The sequence below is a fragment of the Amblyomma maculatum genome, chromosome 1 (genome assembly GCF_055883805.1).
Source record: "Amblyomma maculatum isolate TAMU_Amacu chromosome 1, ASM5588380v1, whole genome shotgun sequence".
NCBI lineage: Eukaryota > Metazoa > Arthropoda > Arachnida > Ixodida > Ixodidae > Amblyomma > Amblyomma maculatum.
This window is the reverse complement of record NC_139344.1, coordinates 427,162,890-427,182,296: the sequence shown is the minus strand read 5'-3', so window position 1 is coordinate 427,182,296 and position 19,407 is coordinate 427,162,890. Positions and strand designations below refer to the sequence as shown.

General features: G+C 49.4%; 1 protein-coding gene across 1 annotated transcript in view; it reads left to right on the top strand.

Moving 5' to 3' along the window:
* The window catches only part of LOC146209314 (uncharacterized), a 14,576-nt gene extending 421 nt beyond the window's left edge, over positions 1 to 14,155 (top strand). The window contains exons 2-5 of the mRNA XM_084579944.1: positions 357 to 961; positions 3,889 to 3,943; positions 9,541 to 11,225; positions 13,745 to 14,155. Of these exons, the coding sequence (XP_084436070.1) occupies positions 357 to 961; positions 3,889 to 3,943; positions 9,541 to 11,225; positions 13,745 to 14,155 (2,756 nt within the window). The remainder of the gene's footprint in view (positions 1 to 356; positions 962 to 3,888; positions 3,944 to 9,540; positions 11,226 to 13,744) is intronic.
* Positions 14,156 to 19,407: the final 5,252 nt, after the last annotated feature.

Here is a 19,407-nt window from a genome sequence, read left to right as displayed (position 1 = left end):
TTGAAGACTCGACCGAAAGGGAAAGCCTACGTTTGGCTTACATAAGTGCCCCCGCTGGCTTGATGATAGCCAGAAGTGCAGAACCGATTTCGACACCGCGGAAGGATTTGTTCCTGGGCTAGTTGGTGGAACATGATTTTTAGAAACCACAGCCAAAGAAAAACAGCACACAGAAAGGAACGCGTTTCTTCTGTGCGTGTGCGTTCCTTTCTGTGTGGTGTTTTTCGTTGACTGTGGTTTCTTACAGTCTGCACTGCACGGGCAGCTCTCATCGGGCCCACAGTGGCACCTATTCCATAGCCCGCGTATTTGTATGCATGAGATCGCATCAAATGCATTGTCGCTTTCAACTACAGCCGCCGTAGGCGACGTGACACCCACGCCAACGTCCACCAGCGGCAAGCCGGCCGACCTAAACCTGCGGAGTGGCGGCAGCAAGCGTCTCTCTATCAAGCGGAGCAGCTCCAGGAGCAGCCGCAAACAAGGCGGCCGTCCGAGCTGGGCCGTGAAATCCATGTCGCCAGCGCTCACTGCCGCTGCCACAGCGGCCGGAAAGCCTGTAGCCTCAGAAGGTGATAAATCGCCGGCAACGCCGCTGTCACCGCTGCCACCGCTGCCACCGCTGCCACCGCTGCCACCATTGCCACCATTGCCACAGCTGCAGCAAACTTCGCTGCCCCAGCAGCCTCCATCGGATCACGGAGAGACGTCCGAGTTGGTCAAGCAGGCTGAGATACCGGGCGCTGAAGCTTGTTCGCCGGCCAGCTTGAGCCCGTGCCATTCAGCGGCCACCACTTCGGCAGCCTCCACTTCGGCTGTGCTGAAGTCGGAGCTTCAGAATGCCGATCTCGCAGCAGTGGCTTCTCTGACGAACTCCCAGGAGGAACACTCTAAAATCACCGTCGCCCTCTCACCCGCGGAGCAAATTGCGTCACCGCCAGTGGCTACGGACTCACCCGCGGTGAGCTGCGGCGGCGCTTTGGTGTACTACATGCCGAGGGCGTAACAGCTTTGGGACGAACGCTATATATACTGAAAGTACTGTATTTAAAAAAAATATTAACAACATTCATATAAGAGTATATCGATGCCGCTTCTTTCACGTCGTACTTCTCTAAACTATTAAATATGATTTCAAAGCCTGACAGGTTGAAGGCTCGTGTTTTTATGTAAGTGCGCTTCACCATCAAAAGTGTGCTAGATGAGTGCACCTCGATGCTCGGGTGGTTCTTTTGATTGCCTCAAGCCGAAAAACAATGGGGCGCTGCATCTCTTGAACTTGGAGCGGTGACACTCCGCACTTCACCCAATGACGTGACAGATTAATGGCACCACCCACTGCTCCCCATATGGATCTTAGGTCGCATAGATGTACTTTGGTACTTGCTCTCCCAATAATTCCTTAATTTGTGGCTCTCAGCTACAGTCATCAGCTACCTGATTATGTGCAAGGCCACTCGACATTTGTATAGAGTCCTGCTTTAACGAAGCCTTACTGCCACACCTTCGGCGATTAATTAAATATAACTTGTCTAACTCGCGTACATTAGGTAACGAAGTACTGGAAGTAGTAGGCGAATATGTCTACTTAGGACAGGTAGTAACCGCAGATCAGGACCATGAAAAGGAAATAACAAGAAGAATAAGACAGGGATGGAGCGCATTTGGCAAGCACTCATATTATGACTAGCAGCTTACCGGTATCGCTAAAGAGGAAAGTTTATAAGAGTTGCATTTTACCTGTACACACCTATGGGGCTGAAACGTGGAGGCTAACCAAGAGAGTTCTACTTAAGTTGAGGACAACCCAGAGGGCTATGGAACGAAAAATGGTAGGGGTCACATTAAGAGATCAGAAGCGTGCAGAGTGGGTCAGAGAAATAACTCAAGTTACCGATATTCTAGTGGAAATTAAGAAGAAGAAATGGACATGGGCAGGACATGTAGTGCGAAGAGAGGATAACCGATGGTCGCATAGGGTAACAAACTAGATTCCAAGGGAAGGAACGCGTAGCAGGTGGCGACAGAAAGTTGGGTGGGCGGATGAGTTTAAGAAGTTCGCAGGGGGTCAAGTGGATGCAGCTAGCACAGAACCGGGTTAAGTGGAGAGATATGGGAGAGGCCTTCGCCCTGCAGTGGGTATAGTCAGGCTGATGATGATGACGACGACGATGTCTAACTCGCCATTCAGGGGTTTCGAAGGGTTCGTTTCCCATCCGCTCTGATTTGAACGGAGCAGTTGAATTGCCAGCTCCTGCCAAGTCATGAGTCATGTGGCCCCGCTCTGTTATACAACCCGCCGAACAGTCTGCGCCCTGTTATCTCACCTGTCAACTATTGTTTGTAAGATGCATCAGAACACCGACATCGTCGGTGTTCTGATGCAAAGTAGAACGGGGCCTTTAACGTTACCACGTTAATCCATAAACCTCTCTCCAGCGGTCCTCCTTCCTCCCTCTCACAAACGTGTTCATATTTGCCAAGCTTCAGGGGTTTGCCTTGTCAAATATTTAGCGGAAACACCCAAGTGGAGTAGATTTGTAATAATAAAGTAAATACGCATTGACACCCGTCCAAGCGCAGCCATACAGCTACAGAGGAAAGATGTACAGCTTTCTCACAAACTTTCTAAAAGAAAAAAAAAAACCCTTCCCACATTCGCTCTCGCCCTACCATCTGTTCTGCTGACCATCCTAGTTAGCTCAGCTGGTGCAGCGACTGCTCCGGAAAGGCGATGGTCCTGGGTTCGATCCCCGGACCGTGACAAATTTACCTTCAACTTTAACTACGAAGTTTCTAAGAAAGCTGTATAGCTTTCCCCTGTAGCCGCATGGCTGCACTTGGGTTGATGTCAGTGAGTAATTATACTCCCTTATTAAAAGTTTGCTTTGGCGGCTCACTCATTTTGCTTCACCTTTCTTGGCTCAATGCATTTATTATCAGACTTCACCTTTCAGCCCTACTAATGCGGTGGCATTAAGTCTACCACTCTGCGAAAAATCCGGCGTCGACACTATGAGAGAAAAATCCCAAGCGTGCCTCTAGACAGGTTATAGTTGACCGGCTACACGCCCGAAATACGATTGGTCAGCGGATTCTAAGTCTTCAAGAGGTCATGTGCATGGTCGAGTTGGTAGGGGCAATTAACTTATGTAGCTCATTAACGATTAGAGGCCGAGATGGGATTGTAACCCGGCACTTTTGGCTGCCGAGTCAGGGAGGCAACCCTTAGGCCAGGCATGGACGTTCGCACAGCTATGTTAACGTGGAGCTGTTGGGTGCTCTCTTACATATGTGATAGTTTACGAGTACATGGTACACGTCGGAGATAACAGGGAAACACTGAGGGATGTTAGTGAATACCCGAATAGCAATGTTTATGTCCTTGAACGGCTAGCCTCAAGGGGAGCCGCAGATCAGAGCTATTGACTATGTCGTGTCATCACCTTAAAGACTCAAAGTGCCCCCAAAACACTTCTTGTCCATATCGTTTGACTCATGTGGGAGTCATAAGACAGTTGGCACGAAATTTCGAATGGCCGTGTATGAGCTAAGTAGAATAAACCAGCATATGTATCCATGTTGCCGTACAGCTTTTGCAAGTTTACGGCAAATTTTACCTAAACGTTGTCAGTCTGCTTTTATGAATAACTTTAGGCGTCCATTACAGAGGCAGGTACGCGTCTTCGCATACAAGGGTGCACAAAAAGCGACGCTTTATGTAAGCGAAGTTGTTGAAGTTGTGTATGAAAAGGACGCGTCACTTTCCACTTTCACACAACTGTTCAATATTGTGCACAACTTCACCCATACCCCGCATGCTTTTTCTTTGCGCATGCATTGTTTCTTATTTAATAGCGTGATTGCAACTTGACCTTGCCTATGCAGATTTCGGACGGGATTCAAACCGACATGACACGGCGCAAGTCTTCGCAAGTTCGATGTGAGTATACGTGCCCTCTATCCCTCTGCACAGCATCCTATATTATACATGTTCGGTAAACCACACCGGCACGGCCGTTCGCATTTCCGCAATAAGGCGTTCGCACCACAAGGCTCTCGCTGAATGCACCGCGCGTTCTTCTGCGTGCCGCAACCACGGCAGCCTGTTTTGTCCTAGCGTTTGCGTCTTAAGTCGGTGGAACATTATCGCACGACCACAAGCAAATGCATGCGGAATGTTTGGATACGTGCAAAAAAAAAAAAAGGTTGCGACCACAGCAACGTGCAAAATTAGGTACAGCTGTGGAAACGGGGGGCAAAAATGCGGGCCGAGAAAACGAAAAACAGATAACGTTTGAAGAGCAGTAGGTACAGCTGGGTATCCGCTTTTAGATAACACGGTTACTGCTTTCAAACCAACATTTCGTGGGACGCAGGCTCATATCAGAGCAATGCGATAAAACCACAGAGGGACCTGGAGGTGGCACTTCGAATTCCCGGCCACTTTTCTTCATTGTGTGGCCGGGTCGGACGCAATGGCGCTATTTGAAACCAGTGATTGTGTTCTTGCAACGTAGCGCTAAACAGACAGGGACACAGCGAGACACACGGGACGGGCGCTAACTTACAACTGAACTTTTATTGCATGAAAGAAGGCAATATAAGCACTATATAAACAATGAAGAGGACGCATGAAACGATTGAACATACAAGGAAGCAATCAAACAGTGTTATCGTCGAGAGACATTCACAGATTGGCAGAGAGGAATTGCATTTCCTTGTCAGATAAAACCACTGAGGCGGTGCTTACACACGTATCTTCTTTTTGGGATAGTATATTGAACACTTCTACGATTTTCCTGGTGAGCTGGTCTTTGTGGCGATCAATGACAGAAGAGCTTTGAAAATCAGGATAACAATCAGGACACTTTTTTGTTTTACCATCTTTTTCTTTTTCATTGATGTGACCAGCTAGATGCCCTCTCACACCATTCCTGACATCATTGTTATGTTCCAGTTACCTATCATTGAGGCATCCGCCTGTCTGCCCTATGTATTTCCGACCGCATTTTAGTGGTATAGAAAAGATAACATTCTTTTTGCATGTGACATGTCGGTCTTTGTGTTTCTTTTTACACTTTGTGGCTTGATTAGGACGAGGGTTCACGCGATTACATAGACCAACAAAAATTGACAGTTATTCCTTATTGCCACACACTTTCCCATAATCTTAAGAGGATATATATATAATGAGCCGTGTGCAAGTAGAGTTGGTTTTCTCCGCTCCTGACAAGTTAGCAAACCTATGTAATGTGTGTGTGTGTGTGTGTGTGTGTGTGTGTGTGTGTGTGTGTGTGTGTGTGTGTGTGTGTGTGTGTGTGTGTGTGTGTGTGTGTGTGTGTGTGTGTGTGTGTGTGTGTGTGTGTGTGTGTGTGTGTGTGTGTGTGTGTGTGTGTGTGTGTGTGTGTGTGTGTGTGTGTGTGTGTGTGTGTGTGTGTGTGTGTGTGTGTGTGTGTGTGTGTGTGTGTGTGTGTGTGTGTGTGTGTGTGTGTGTGTGTGTGTGTGTGTGTGTGTGTGTGTGTGTGTGTGTGTGTGTGTGTGTGTGTGTGTGTGTGTGTGTGTGTGTGTGTGTGTGTGTGTGTGTGTGTGTGTGTGTGTGTGTGTGTGTGTGTGTGTGTGTGTGTGTGTGTGTGTGTGTGTGTGTGTGTGTGTGTGTGTGTGTGTGTGTGTGTGTGTGTGTGTGTGTGTGTGTGTGTGTGTGTGTGTCAACGCAGCAAAGTACCCAGTTTTGTAGCTCGCGCGTGGAGCAGCGCTTCCTACTTTCGGCCTCCCGCACACCCACGAAGTCTCTTTTAGTTACAGTGAAGGCGATTCGACAGAGCTGTGATGCGCAGTGGTTTAGTGTAGCATTCACGAATCGTGACCACCACAGGCAGCAGCACCATTACTAGGGACATTTTTGTCGCCCTGTTCGCAGGCGTTTGTAGGGCTCTCCTCGCACACGCATTTTATTTCGATGCTTATTTGATGATCGCGCACTTGAAACTACTTTTGGGTGGAGGAGCATTCATTTATAGACCTGCGCTTCGAATTCCGTATTTAGGAGCCCCGGAGAGTGACACCTTCTCCCTGCAAGGCGCTTATCCATGGCTGCAGCAACCTAGAAAACAATTATTTCCGGTCAGCGTATAGTTACTCTTTTTGCTATGCCTATATTCAGTACAGCTGATTTAGACATTAGTATGGATTTAAAGTAAAAAGGTATGCGGAAGTTGTTCCCTGCACATCGTCATTCTTCAGTTAGCTGAGCTGCCGATATACAACCAGGAATCGGTGTTGGCGACAATTTATTCAACGCTTCTTTGTCAAACGAGGCTACCTACCACAGGCCGTTTCCGTTGCTGTTCGAGCAGGCAACGCGTGTCTCTGCGTTCAAAAATGATTTGGACAGTAAGTGACATGAAAGTTCCTAACTGCGTCTCGATAGGCATTTAAATAAATATAGAACAGGCATACCTGTATAGTGCATAGAGTTACTGCTGACAGAGGCCGCCAAATCTCATGCCGTGTGCGACTGCTCTATAGGAACTCCGGCAGAATTGGCTGAAAGCATAGTGCACTAAAAATGTGCGGCCACTAGTAGCGCACACTTGTGGCCGTTATCTGACCGCAACGCGGGCGCGCTGACGGATAACACTTTTATTGCGCCAGGTTTCGTGCCGCCGCGTATCCCCGGCGGACGCCGTGCTTGACCTTGAGCCGCAGCTGTGTCGACACTTGAACCGCGCAGTAAGGGAAGGGAGGAAGGGGGGAGTACTCACGCACGTTCACGCACTGTTTTCAAGCGTCCGCTCTCCGTGCTCACGCACCACTCACTGCCGTCCTCACGCACGCCGCACTCCTGGAATTCCCCGGATCGCATTCTCTCACCGCATGCGATGCGAGCAAGGTCCAATGTTGTATGCGTGCGTCAAAATCCAGGCACGTGCGCCAAAGCGGTGGTCGGGACGCACCACTCATGGTCCATAGGGCGGACGGCCGTCGCCCAGGGAAAGGAATTACGCATTAATAACGTGAGCAACGGCTAGCAAAACAGCGAGCGCAAGCCGCTGCTAGACGAGCGCGTCGTGCACCTCTAGACATTTTGACGTCTAGTGATGATCCTGCATGGAGTCTTCAGAATGCCTTGGACAGTGCTGACTCGGCATCAACAGGACGAGTCTTTAATAGGGCTAAACAAGTCAAGCTACACCCGCAGCTACACTACACGCCGAAACATAAGCGCAACCATTGCAGTATTGCTTGCGCAACTTGCCAGGGTAAACCTGAGCTAAACTACTGCCATTTTTCTTTCACCGCGACCTTGAACAGCGGCGACGGTCGGTATCCTTTGACCTCGGCGTTCGTGACCGGGCATGGATAACATAGGAGGCTATGCCCTGTGTCGTAGAGTTCACCAACACATCGTAGCATATATGATGTAGCTTGTTACTGTGCGTAGGAAGATATTTCATGATTTCATGTCACTAAGCCCGCCTTCCATGCATACGCCAAACGGTTAACTGGTACAACGTTGCAAAATATGTAAATTCGTTCCAAGTGAGCCACTCATAGAACTTAAGCATATAGCATGCTTTAAGGCCTAGTCATGGACATTATAGAGGAAGGTCTGCCACAAGGAATTTTGATAACCTTTTTCTTATCCTCTAGCAAAAAGCTACGCACTGAAATTTGCGCGCACTCAAGTGCCGCATACTCGTACAAAACTTTATTTAGCACTGCGAGCTAATTCTGCTCACGTTACACACGTGGCTATATTCCTGGTGCTCATTTCAGAATGAAGGAAAGACTGCTACGCATGGTATTGAAGATAGAGAACGGCTCACGATTAACGCTTAGTGTCAAGGTTTGAAGTTAACTTTTTCTGAATTCAAAGAGAACTATGCACCTCTATCGCAAAAATTTGAGTTCTGGCATAAACTACGCGCTACATTTAGCAGAAAATATTGACCAATACACATAGTAGAGAGTATAACACCCTCCCGTGGCATTATATCTCCTTTGTAGATCGTCCTTGCCACCCCCCTTCCTCTTCAATGAATGACCAAATTTAGACCACATCGTGCCCCAAATCCGCCCCTAAAAATCTTGTGTTGCATTGAGAGTCAGGGAGAGGCTAGTAGTAAAATTATTATGCGAGGCATTTCAATAGGTCTAAGATAACACTTCATGGCTGCTTTTTCCCAGAAAATGAAGTCTACAGCAAATTTCGTGCGCGGATGCCTGTCTCAGTAGGGTAGTTAATTAAAACGCCTTTTTATTAGTGAAACAGTTTTATGCTTAACAATGCGTGCCTTGCCTCGTTTGTTGTTTGAGAATGAGTGTCAAGAGCTTCAGACCAACGCAAACATACAGGTAGCCGCAACATCACCTACATGGTTGCGGAGCTTCTGTACTGCTTACTACCGCACCCCCTTCCCCAATCCCCGCTAAACGTTCTGCTGCGTCCTCTTCCAATACACGCGTGTCAGTATGGACACGAGGATTGCAGTTTGGTGGGTTATTTTGTTGTGTGCATATAGGATGGTCATGTTGTACGCCTTGTATCATTTTGAGCATGGGTGGAGCTAAGGTGCATACAATCAAGTGATCAACTGCATGGAGTTAGTGGGAGGCTGATTGTAAGGGACTGATAGACACCCTCACCCTGCCAATTGTGACAGCGCTGACGGAAGCTAGTAACGCAAAAAAAAACACTGCTTCAACACAAGCGTCAGCATCTTGCATGCAAGCGTCGAGTAATTTGGCGATCACTAGTACATACACATTATCATCGTGCTTTTGTGAATGGAGCAAGTTAGGTATCATGGTTGTTACAAGTGTTGGGGACACCACGGAGGGCACGAGACGATTGAATTTACGCAGTTGGTCTGAAAACTAGACAGATATGCCTTACAGACATGTCTGGAGGATGAACGTAGTAAATACCACGGAACAGCAGACAATTCTAACCAAAATGAGCGAAAAGTGCCAGCGGGAAGCAACTATGATTTACACTGCTAGTTACGGTAAAATGCTTTAGAAAATTTCCTAAGGCCGAGTGGATTTGTAATAATGGCATCTACCCAAGCGCAGCCGTACTGCTACTAAAGATGCTCTATGGCTTTCTGAGAAACTCTGTAGTTGAAGTAAAACTGCGTCCTGGTTGGTGTTCAAACCCAGGACCACCATATATATACTGGAAGTCGCTGTACAAACTGGGATAACCAGGACGACTAGCAGATTAGATGATAGTTAGTGGTAGGGCGACCGCAAACCAGTTAACTCGAATTGGGATCAGTGTTTGCTCCAGTGTAGTGGAACTCACCAAGGTTGAGTAGATGTGCATTAAGAGAGCAATTATTGACCGAGCTTCTGTTTCTGGGACAGCTGTGTCGCATTTCCATTCTAGGCGTATGGCTGCGCCTGAGTACATTCTAACGAGAAATTGCCCTCTTATTGCTCGCTTATTCAATTCGACAAGAAGGGAAATAACTCATTGTAACATGCTCGGCACTCGTATCAACGCCTCGAAAATTGCGTCGCCCGCGTGTGCAGTCGGGGGCACCACCATCCGCGAAATATCTCATCTGACCGCGTCCCTCATCGAGCACCCCTGGCAGCTGATGGCGCTGTACGTGCTCGCGTTACTGTGCGTGCTAATCTCTGCCGGAAGCGTGCTGCTCTTCTTGGTGCTGCGGCCCGGCTCTGCGCCTTACCTGGCCGCTTGTTCCACGCTGAGCTGCAGGCGCGCACTGCGGGACCTGGAGCGTCTCATAGACGTGTCCATCGACCCGTGCCACGACTTCTACGGCCACGTATGCCGCCGTTGGCTGAGACGCTCCGACGCCGGATTCTTGGAAACAGCCGCATGGGACCTATTGCAGGACCTCAACAGCAGCCTGAATGATGTGGACGAGCCCCACCGTGTGTCGCCCCGCTTGTTCAGTCTTGCACGGTTCTATCAATTTTGCCACCGGTTTCTCGGCTCGCGTGGCTTGCAGTTCTCCGACATGCTGAGGCCGTTTAGTCGATATCAGGACCTGCTGGCCCTCCCTACTTTTACAGAAGTCATTAAACGCGTGGTCAACCTGTCGCTGGCACGAGGCGTTCACACGCTGCTCAACATACAACTTGTGCGCATCTCCAACACTACCACCAGGCTTCGCATTGCGCGCGGCCGCTCGCTAGCGCACAAATGCTGCGAGAACTCGACGTCCGAGCTGCTCATCTACCTGAGGAGTCTGCTGAGCGGCGTCTCTGCGACGCTGCTGGAAGAGCACGGCGACCAAAAACTCGCTCTCAGCGCCACTGACATAGCGGAGAAAGACCGCTTCGTCCATAAACTGCTGACAGAGCCGATGAGCCAGCAGAACTACAACACCTCTATTTTTGATACGTTGAGCAAGCATGTCAGTAGGGAGCAGTGGCTGGAGGCGCTTAATGCCGCTCTTCCATCCGGCAGCCATCTGCAGAGGCATTCTAGGGTACTCGTAGACAACGCGGTCGTTATCGCACAGCTACTGGAGTTCTTTGGAAGTAGCAAGGACTACGGCGTAGCCTACATTTACGTCCAGGTGCTAATGGAGGCGATGCGCTTCGATTACCTACGTCGCCGCAGATCCACCGGTCCAGATGGGCCTGTGAGGGCGTGCCTGCGTGCTACCTGGAGCGCACTAAGTGGTGCCAGAGACCTGATGATGTCCACGTTTCTGGGTGCGCACGAAAAAGTGGCAAGAACAATATTCGAACGCGTGCTGTCTTCCGTGCTGCTGGATGCTGAGGGTTCTGCCTGGATGGGCGACCTTTTCAGGCGAAACGCCAAAGTCATGCTCGGGAGCATATCCTTTCAGAGCTTCGCTGCCACCTCTTTCAACGCGAGTGCGGCCGACGATGGTGGCGTGTCGAACCTGAGTACGTCGTCAGCATTAAGCCTTTTCCCGGGACTATTCATGGAACTGAGAGAGACGCGCCAGAGAGGCCTTCTGGAGGACCCACCTCGCCAGTTTTCCGGCACTGAGGGTCAGCACAGCGAAGAGTTCTTCTTCGGGAGCAACGTGATGTACGACGTTTCCTCCAATTCGTTAAAGGTACCAGGGGCCGTACGACATGAGCCCGTCCTGTATGAGGAGGGTGTACCTCTCGAATTCGCCCTGGGAACCTTGGGCATGCTTATGGCGCGAGAGCTGCTCCGTGCTGTGGTTCCCAGCAACATGCCGACACTGTGGACGAGTCAAGAGCAGGTGAGTTTTGTCCCTATGGCATGGTATTGTGCTTGGTCCACTTCAGGAATTATAGCGTTGTAGGAGCCAATAAAATTCGTTATTATTATTAGTGCATGTGAATAATAATCTTAAAAATCGCATATATGTTGTTAAGTTATTACAAGAAATAGCAGCTTATTAACGGAGGTGGTGCTACAAAAATAGCTTATTCAAGGAGCGGGAACCCATTATTGCATGCGCTTATTTTCCTCTTTGCAACGACGCATAACACAGTATAATAGTTCAGTTGCAGAGTAGAATTCACCTGCTGTTAGGAGAACAATACTATAATAATTGGCTCACAGGAAGGGAAAGGCGCAGTATCTGTCACACTTGCTCTGCGGACACTTGAACCGCGCCGTAAGGCAAAAAGCTGATTTATTTATAAGAAGGGAAAGGCCCTGTAACTGTCTCACTTGTTTTTCTGTGGACACCGCAACCGCGCCGTAAGGGAAGGGAGGAAGATGGGAGTAAAAGTGGAAAGAAAGAAAGAGGAGCCGTAGTGGAGGGCTACGGAGTAATTTCGACTACCTGGGGATCTTTAACGTGCGCTGACATCGCACAGCACACGACGCCTCTTCGTTTCGCCTCCATCGAAACGCAGCCGCCGAAGTCGGGTTCGAACCCGGGTACTCCGGCACAGTAGTCGGGCGTCTTACCACTGCACCACCCCGGCAGGGCACGCCGTAAGGAAGGAAGGTGGGAGTGTAAGTAGAAAGAGAGAGAGCCGTAGGGGAGAGCCATGGAGTATTTTCGACCACCTGGGGATCTTTAACGTGCGCTGACATCACAAAGCAGTGGTGTCCGTCTGCTGTGCCTAATTGAAACTATTGGTGCCATTTCGGTTTTGGTTTGAACACCCTGGTTAGAATATAATAGGCGATTTTAAGCTACAGGAGGCAGGCAAAACCGCGATACATAAAGTTGTGTAGGCTTGCGTAAGAATTACTGCGAAATGAAACAAGGAAATACGCGACCATATTGTAATTTTATGACATGTGACCGTATTGTAGTTTTGCGCCTCACGTTGCCGTAAATCAGAGGCATCAGGGGCATCATACGGCTTTTAAAACGGGAATAGAGACAGCGCGAAAAAAAATAAAGGCAACTTAAGCCCCACATTTAAGGATATAATGCTATAAGCATAGTCTACCCTGAATTTGCCCAGAACGTATGTACTTTCCCGCCTGACCATTAGGCGTAGCGTACCTGACTCGACATCCAAAAACTATTTTTCTACCTTGCCACCTTATATAAGCAACCCGAGTTGGCAGCTTCTAACAACTCCCTGATATCATGTGGCATCGTTGAGTCGCATAAACCATCTAAGTATCATTTCTCGGTCATGTCAGCTGCCAGCTACGACCTGCCACCGCCATGCCCGTGATGCTTCGCTCACAACACCGCCGCTGCCGGCACCGACACCAGTGTATCTGCGTAACGTGCCCTTTAACGCAACTTGCAAACTACCTGTCGCCTGTTGTCATAATCTACTGTTCACCCGCCGCGGTGGTGCAATGGATAAGGACCCTGAATGTTGTGTCCAAAGATAAGGGATCAAACCCCGGTCACGGCGGCCGGTTTTTGGTCGAGGCGAAAAGAAAAGCGCCCGTGTGCTGAGCCACGCCAGTGCACCTTAAAAAACCCCAACTGTTCAACACTTTTGAACCCCTCCACTACGGCTCATAGCCGGAGTTTCTTTGGGACGTTAAACCCTGTAAGTATACCACGCCAAACCGAGCCAGTTCACGTTTTTTGTTTAAATCATGGTATGCGTTATTCTGAATCGAGAACACGCTACAAAACTCTTATGTGTCTACCGTTATATATTTGTTACGGTCATATGGGGTAAGTATTTCTATGTTGAACAAATCAATTGGGAAGTTCTAGCCACTCGTCTGCGTGGTATTTTGCGATGCACTCGTTCTGGAACCCAGGAAAACAGATATGCAAGCGTGAAACAGCAGGCGTAGAATTTGAGCAATTTGTGCGTAAGAAGGTATAAGATGTCAGGAAGACTAGGCTCTTTCGGAAAAGCATGCAAGAGGAGTGCTAAGTAAGCGTAAGAGGATTGCTAAGTACATGCGCTAGACTTTCAGTTTCAGGGTGCGCATACTCGTTATCATACAGGGGTGGAAAGATCACTCGGCTACAGATTAGTTAAAGCCCTGCTATAACCAAACCTAACGGACATGCTAGAATGGCCTAAGAACTACCGTGTCTGTCTTTGGATCTAAGGGTCACGGTGGGTTCGATTTCGGCATCGAGATTGCTGCTCAGTTTCACAATTTCTGCCAAACACGCTCATGATGCATGTTCTCGCGACGTCACAAAAACCACCAACCAATTAGTTCCTGGTCATTTCACCTGTCGGCGATACCTGCTGGAGGCATGTTTGTTTGGAGGGTCGGCCAGACAGGCAAATATCTGCATTATTTGGAAGCGGGGGTTTCTGTGCTATAGACCAATATAATCTGCGCGGTTCCTGCATGGCGCAGGTGGCTTTCCTCCGGTACGACCAATGTGTGGACTCCCTTGCGCGTCGAGCGATGAACGTAAGCCTGGATCGACCACCCGACAGCCAAGCGCCCGAGTACTTCTTCTGGCTACAGGGAGCGCGCACCGCGTACGACGTCCTGAGCGCTTCATACGGGGATGTGGATCGCAGATCGTCTAACTGGGACAGCTACTGGCGGGAAGCGCAGCGCACTTTCTTTCGGCGCCTGTGCCTGCTTTCTTGCCGACCGCACCAAGACCTGTCCTCCGCGCCGGTCGACCAGTCAGACACAGTCAGCAAGCAGTCGGTTGTGCCCGCGCGGGTCTCCTGCTTGCTGCCTCTGCTCAACATGCCCGAGTTCGCCGCGGCATTTGAGTGCGCCCACAAGCTGCCAGTGTGCACGCTTGCGTGACCCCTGAAGAATGCCCGTCTCGGTCTCTGCGGGTACCAGGCAGCACCTCGCAGCGCTTGGAAGCCGTTCGCCGTTGGACAAGGACGTATGGCCCGCGTGCAAGGGGCGGATCGAGAGTCGACCCTATTGCTTCTCTCCACTTCGATCTGCACCTTTGTACTGAGATCGACGGTGACCTGCTGTCGATATTTCAGGCGTGATCGAGCGGCACACGTTGAGCTACTGGCGGCACTATCTGGTCTTTTACGAAGAACAATAGTTTTGGCCGTCGCTCGCGAATAGTCCACGCTCTTCCCAGGCGTGCGCTGCATGAACTTCGCTTTGCACACTCGCAGAGACCGAGATTTTATAGTAAGTTATGTTTTTAGTCACTGAATTAACTGATACGTGTTAGCGAACATTCATAATTTGTTGTTAAGATTTGTGCAAATGACAGCTGAACATCGCGTGTGTTCGTCAGTGTTGTACTCCTCAACACTGCACAATTTTTTATGTCCACATTTTAATCTTTTCTCTCGTCTATGGCGCAGATTTTTGTCGTTGGTTTTATGCAAGTGCATAGCGAACGTGTTTGTCTTGTCTTCGCGTTTTGTTTCGATCGCGTGACGCTTTACTGGCATTTTGTTTAGTGCAGATAGGCGGAAGCGTGTTTTTCACTTTGCGTAGCAAGCGCATAGTCTGAGGCATTGAGTTGTTGATTATGTTGCTGTTGTACTGCGATGGGAGTGCTTGATAATGTGTAACATCCAACTGCGCTGGTTCTTGATATACTATATACCTATCAACTTTCTTACCATCTGGTTTACCATTTTTTTCTCATGTTTCCGGAACACTTATTACAATATTATGGTGGCTTGTCAATGATTGTTTCACAATCAATTCTACGTGTTTTACGCCATTGTTTGTGCTTTTCCTCGGCCGTCTTTCAGTTCTGTTTATAAACTCAGTGTACTCAAGACAATGCAAAATATTTACGTGTTCATTTACCTTCCTGCGTAAGTCATTCCCCAGACAACCAGGATTGCAAACACGAAAACCTAATTCTCACCCTATAGGCACTGTTCAACCTATGGGTTAGCGCCGAGCTAACCTATTTGAGTGAGGTGGATAGGCCGCAAGGCAGAACGCCTTCAATTTCAGTGATGTGTCAATACAATCAAGAGAATTCGCTTTAAGAGTAGGCGCGATAGAGCCTTTAACACAGCCTTATCATGAAGAGATTTTCTTCAATTTTTAGCCTTTAATAATTGAAGACCTTAAAATTAACATCAGTACACTTCAAAACTCACGTTAGCAAGTCATGCGGGTCACAAACCTATGCTATAGATGCCTGGTTTATTGCAACACTTGGTACCATCGACGGTTCGTAACCTATGCGTTTCGTGCCCTCCTCTCATGCAGAGGACCTGCGTTCGAACACCGATAATGACTGCGCAATTACAACTAGCGTGGAAAAACACGAAGGACAGTGACAAAAGGTACCGACGGGACCACACGCTAGACTTCAACTGACGTTTAATGCACACGTAACATAATTTATACACTCGCATTAGGGGCATGCATGCTCAGGAGACTGTCCCCCCCCCCCCCTTTATCAAGAAGCATGTTGTCATAACAGAGTAAAAAATTTAAACCAAATTGACACGCAAGTGTTTTGACAAATAGATTATCTCTTTTTTCGTGAGGGCTATTGAGGGTGTGCTCACGCACTTATCCCCTGCCTTATCAATAAGTGCGTTGTCAGTGGTACCCGGAGCAATTCTCAGATAGGTGCAAACTATGTCAGGATAAGGCGGATCTGGTACATGTGATATGGACGTGTCCAGAAATAAAAAATATAAATGAACAGACAAAAACGGAAGACTTTTGGGAGACTCTACTGTTGAGCTCACATCCTGAGACTCAGCTAGGTGTAATCAGACTGGCCGAACACGCCGGCCGGGGGCAAGGGCTCCAGGCCGTCGTGTAGGCGGTTGTATCTGTTGGAAATTAAAGTTTTTAGATAACGTCGTGGAGGAGAACCGAAGCCACGCCAGTTGCACAGCTGGTGTGTATCGCTCGTGTAACGGCATAGCGCATAGTATAGTCCGTAGCCACCGCACTTCATTTATTCCCCGAAGCAGACAGAGGGAAAGGCGCAAGGAGATCAAGACCAACTTGATAAAATGGGTCTATCGGGATGTCGATCGGCTGTAGGGATCTAGCAGGCACAACCGAGGGCTTCTTCCGCCGCTGAAACCATTCACAAGAAGCCACGTAACGACGAACAGAGCGGTAGAGGCCTGGCCAAAAGAAGCGCCTGCGAACGCGGTCGTAGGTACGAGATACGCCAAGATGACTCGCAGTGGGCGCGTCATGCAGCTGCTGAAGAACGGTGGCACGCAAGTGTTCGGGTACTACGAGCAGAAGCTCAGCGCCATCTGGTCGCATATACCGCCGATATAAAGGGCCGTTGTGGAGCACAAACAAAGCAAGAGTGGCGTCAGGGTGATTAGGGCTGAGGCGGTTGATAATGCCGCATAGCTTGAGATCTAAGCGCTGCTCATGAAGAATGTTTAAAAGGTCAGAGATGGAACAGCACACAGGTGTCATCGTCATACTCGCTTTCTGGCGGCGGATGTACCAGGTTGCGGGACAGGCATACGGCATCAGTGTGTACCCGGCCGGACTTGTGAATGATAGAAAACGTGTGTTCCCGAAAACGCAGCGCCTAACGTCCAAGACGACCAGTAGGGTCCTTCAGCGTAGAAAGCCAACATAAGGCGTGGTGGTCGGTGATGACGGACAACGGGCGGCCAAACAAGTAAGGGCGAAGCTTTGTAATGACCCACAGGAGGGCTAAACGCTCAAGTTCTGTGATCGAATAATTCCGCTCAGCCCCTGAAAGGAGACGACTGGCATAAGCAATGACACCAGTGCGGCCCGTCTGCTTTTGGGCGAGAATGCCGCCAATGCCGTGGCCACTGGCGTCGGTGCGTACCTCCGTTCATGGTGAGGGGTTGAAGTGTGCCAGGACGAGCGCAGAAAAGGCTTGAGATTGTTCTTGGCCCCAGCAGAATGGAACGTCGTTCTTCAGAAGAAGTGTGAGTGGACGAGCCGTGTCCGCAAAGATGGTGATAAACCGCCGAAAGTAGGAGCAAAGGCCAAGAAAACTACGAATGTCACTGGTGCAGTGGGGTGTAGGAAATGCACTTACAGCACGAATTTTGTCGGGGCCGGGTTGAACGTCGCGGGCGTCGACCAGGTGTCCGAGAACTTTGAGTTCACGTCGGCCGAAGCTACACTTCTTTAAATTTAGCTGAAAGCCAGCTCTTCGAAAGACTCCAAGGATGGCATCAGGGCGGTGAAGATGGCTCTCGAAGGTCGAAGAAAAGACAATGACGTCACCGAGATAACATAAGCACGTCGTCCATTTGAAAGCACGTAAAAGAGGCTCCATCATACGCTCGAATGTAGCAGGTGCATTACACAGGCCAAAAGGTATCACCTTGAATTGGTACAGGCCATCGGGTGTGACGAAGGCGGTCTTCTATCAGTCCCGTTCGTCGACCGCGATCTGCCAATAACTGGAACGAAGATCAATCGAAGAGAAATACCTTGCACCGTGCAAGCAGTCGAGGGCATCATCTATCCTGGGAAGTGGGTAAATGTCCTTTGTAACTTCGTTGAGATGCCGGTAATCAACGCAGAACCTCCAGGTATTTTGTCCTTCTTTTTTAACAAGCACGACAGCTGACGCCCAGGGGCTGCTTTAAGGCTCTAATCTTTCTTACCAACATCTTCTCTACTTATTCTTGTATGACGCGACGTTCAGAAACGGCGACTCGGTAAGGTCTTCTGTGAATTGGTCGGGCGTCTCCAGTATCGATGCGATGAGTAACGAGGGACGTTTGTCCCAAGGGTCGGTTACCAAAATCAAAAATGTCACTTTACGAAGTCAGTAGGCGCGTATTTGCTTGAGAACGATCAAGACACAGGTCAGGAGCTACCATTCCTGATATTCGGGCCTCCGTAGGCGGGGACTCTGCAGGTCGTGTCGATACTGCAGCAGTAGTGTCAGGCAAAATTGCAGACACATTAACGTCAGACAGTGGGGTCAGTTCGGCGAGAGAAATGCCCTCAGGAAGAACTTGTACAGAACAGCTGAAGTTCAGGACGGAAATATAAGTGTGGTTATTGGTTGCGTGCACGATATTATGAGGGAGAACTATGCTACGCTGCAGAGTAACGTCGGTTAAGGAGGAAACAACGTAGTCGCCATCAGGAAGGGAAAAGGTGACGAGCACATACACAACGGCTTCTGGTGGCACACGAGTAAATGCAGCAAAGTGAAGACGAAGCGTTGAAGTTTCATAAGCTTCTTCGTCAGGACAGAGCGGCAGGTCTAGATGAAGCAGTTTAGAAGAACAGACAATGAGCGGAGAGTATAGTTAAAACGTCGAGGCCTAATATAACATGTTGAGTACAACTGGTGAGAGCTGAAATAACACAGGGATCTTGCGGCCGGCAATGCTAATTAGTGCAGTACACATACCAATAACAGTAGTAGTGTTGCCATCTGCAACACGAATGGCTGATAATGTAGTGGATGTGAGGACTTTCTTGAGGCGTCGGCAAAGCGAGGACCTGAGGACAGATTTGTGGGCGCCAGTGTCAATAAATGCAGAAATCGGGACTCCATCCACTAGAATATCAATGTCGTTACGTCTAGGTGTGGTGGTCAGTACCAAGCTGGCAGTTCGGGTCGGCAATGCAGCGTCACTCCCAGGCGCTGCATTCGCTAGTTTTCCGGGTAGATGCCGGCGTATGATGGGGAAGAGCGGCGACGAGGTACCGGTGAACGGGATCGACGATCGCAGGGAGATGGATATCGACTGGAGCGACGAGCAGGTGGGTCGGTTTCGGTGCGAGGCTCATCCGGTTGAGGAAGAAAGTGTCCAGGTCCATCATAGGCGGGGCGGGGCTCGGCTGGTTGGGCAGTAAAGCGTCGAGATCCATTGTCAGCGTTGTAATAGGAGCGAGTAGTAGGGAAGGTACGTCTACGGCAATAACGCGAAGTGTGGCCGGTGCGACAGCAAATAAAACAGATGGCGCACCTGTCGTCTGAGGTGCGCCACTCAGCAGGATTGTGACCAACGTAGCGACGTGGGGAGGCTGGGCTGGTGGTTGCAGCAGACACTAAAGAAACAGGGTGCGATGGTGGCTGGGGTGACACGGGGCTTGAGGAGAGGCCGACGTTTGTACGTTCCTGA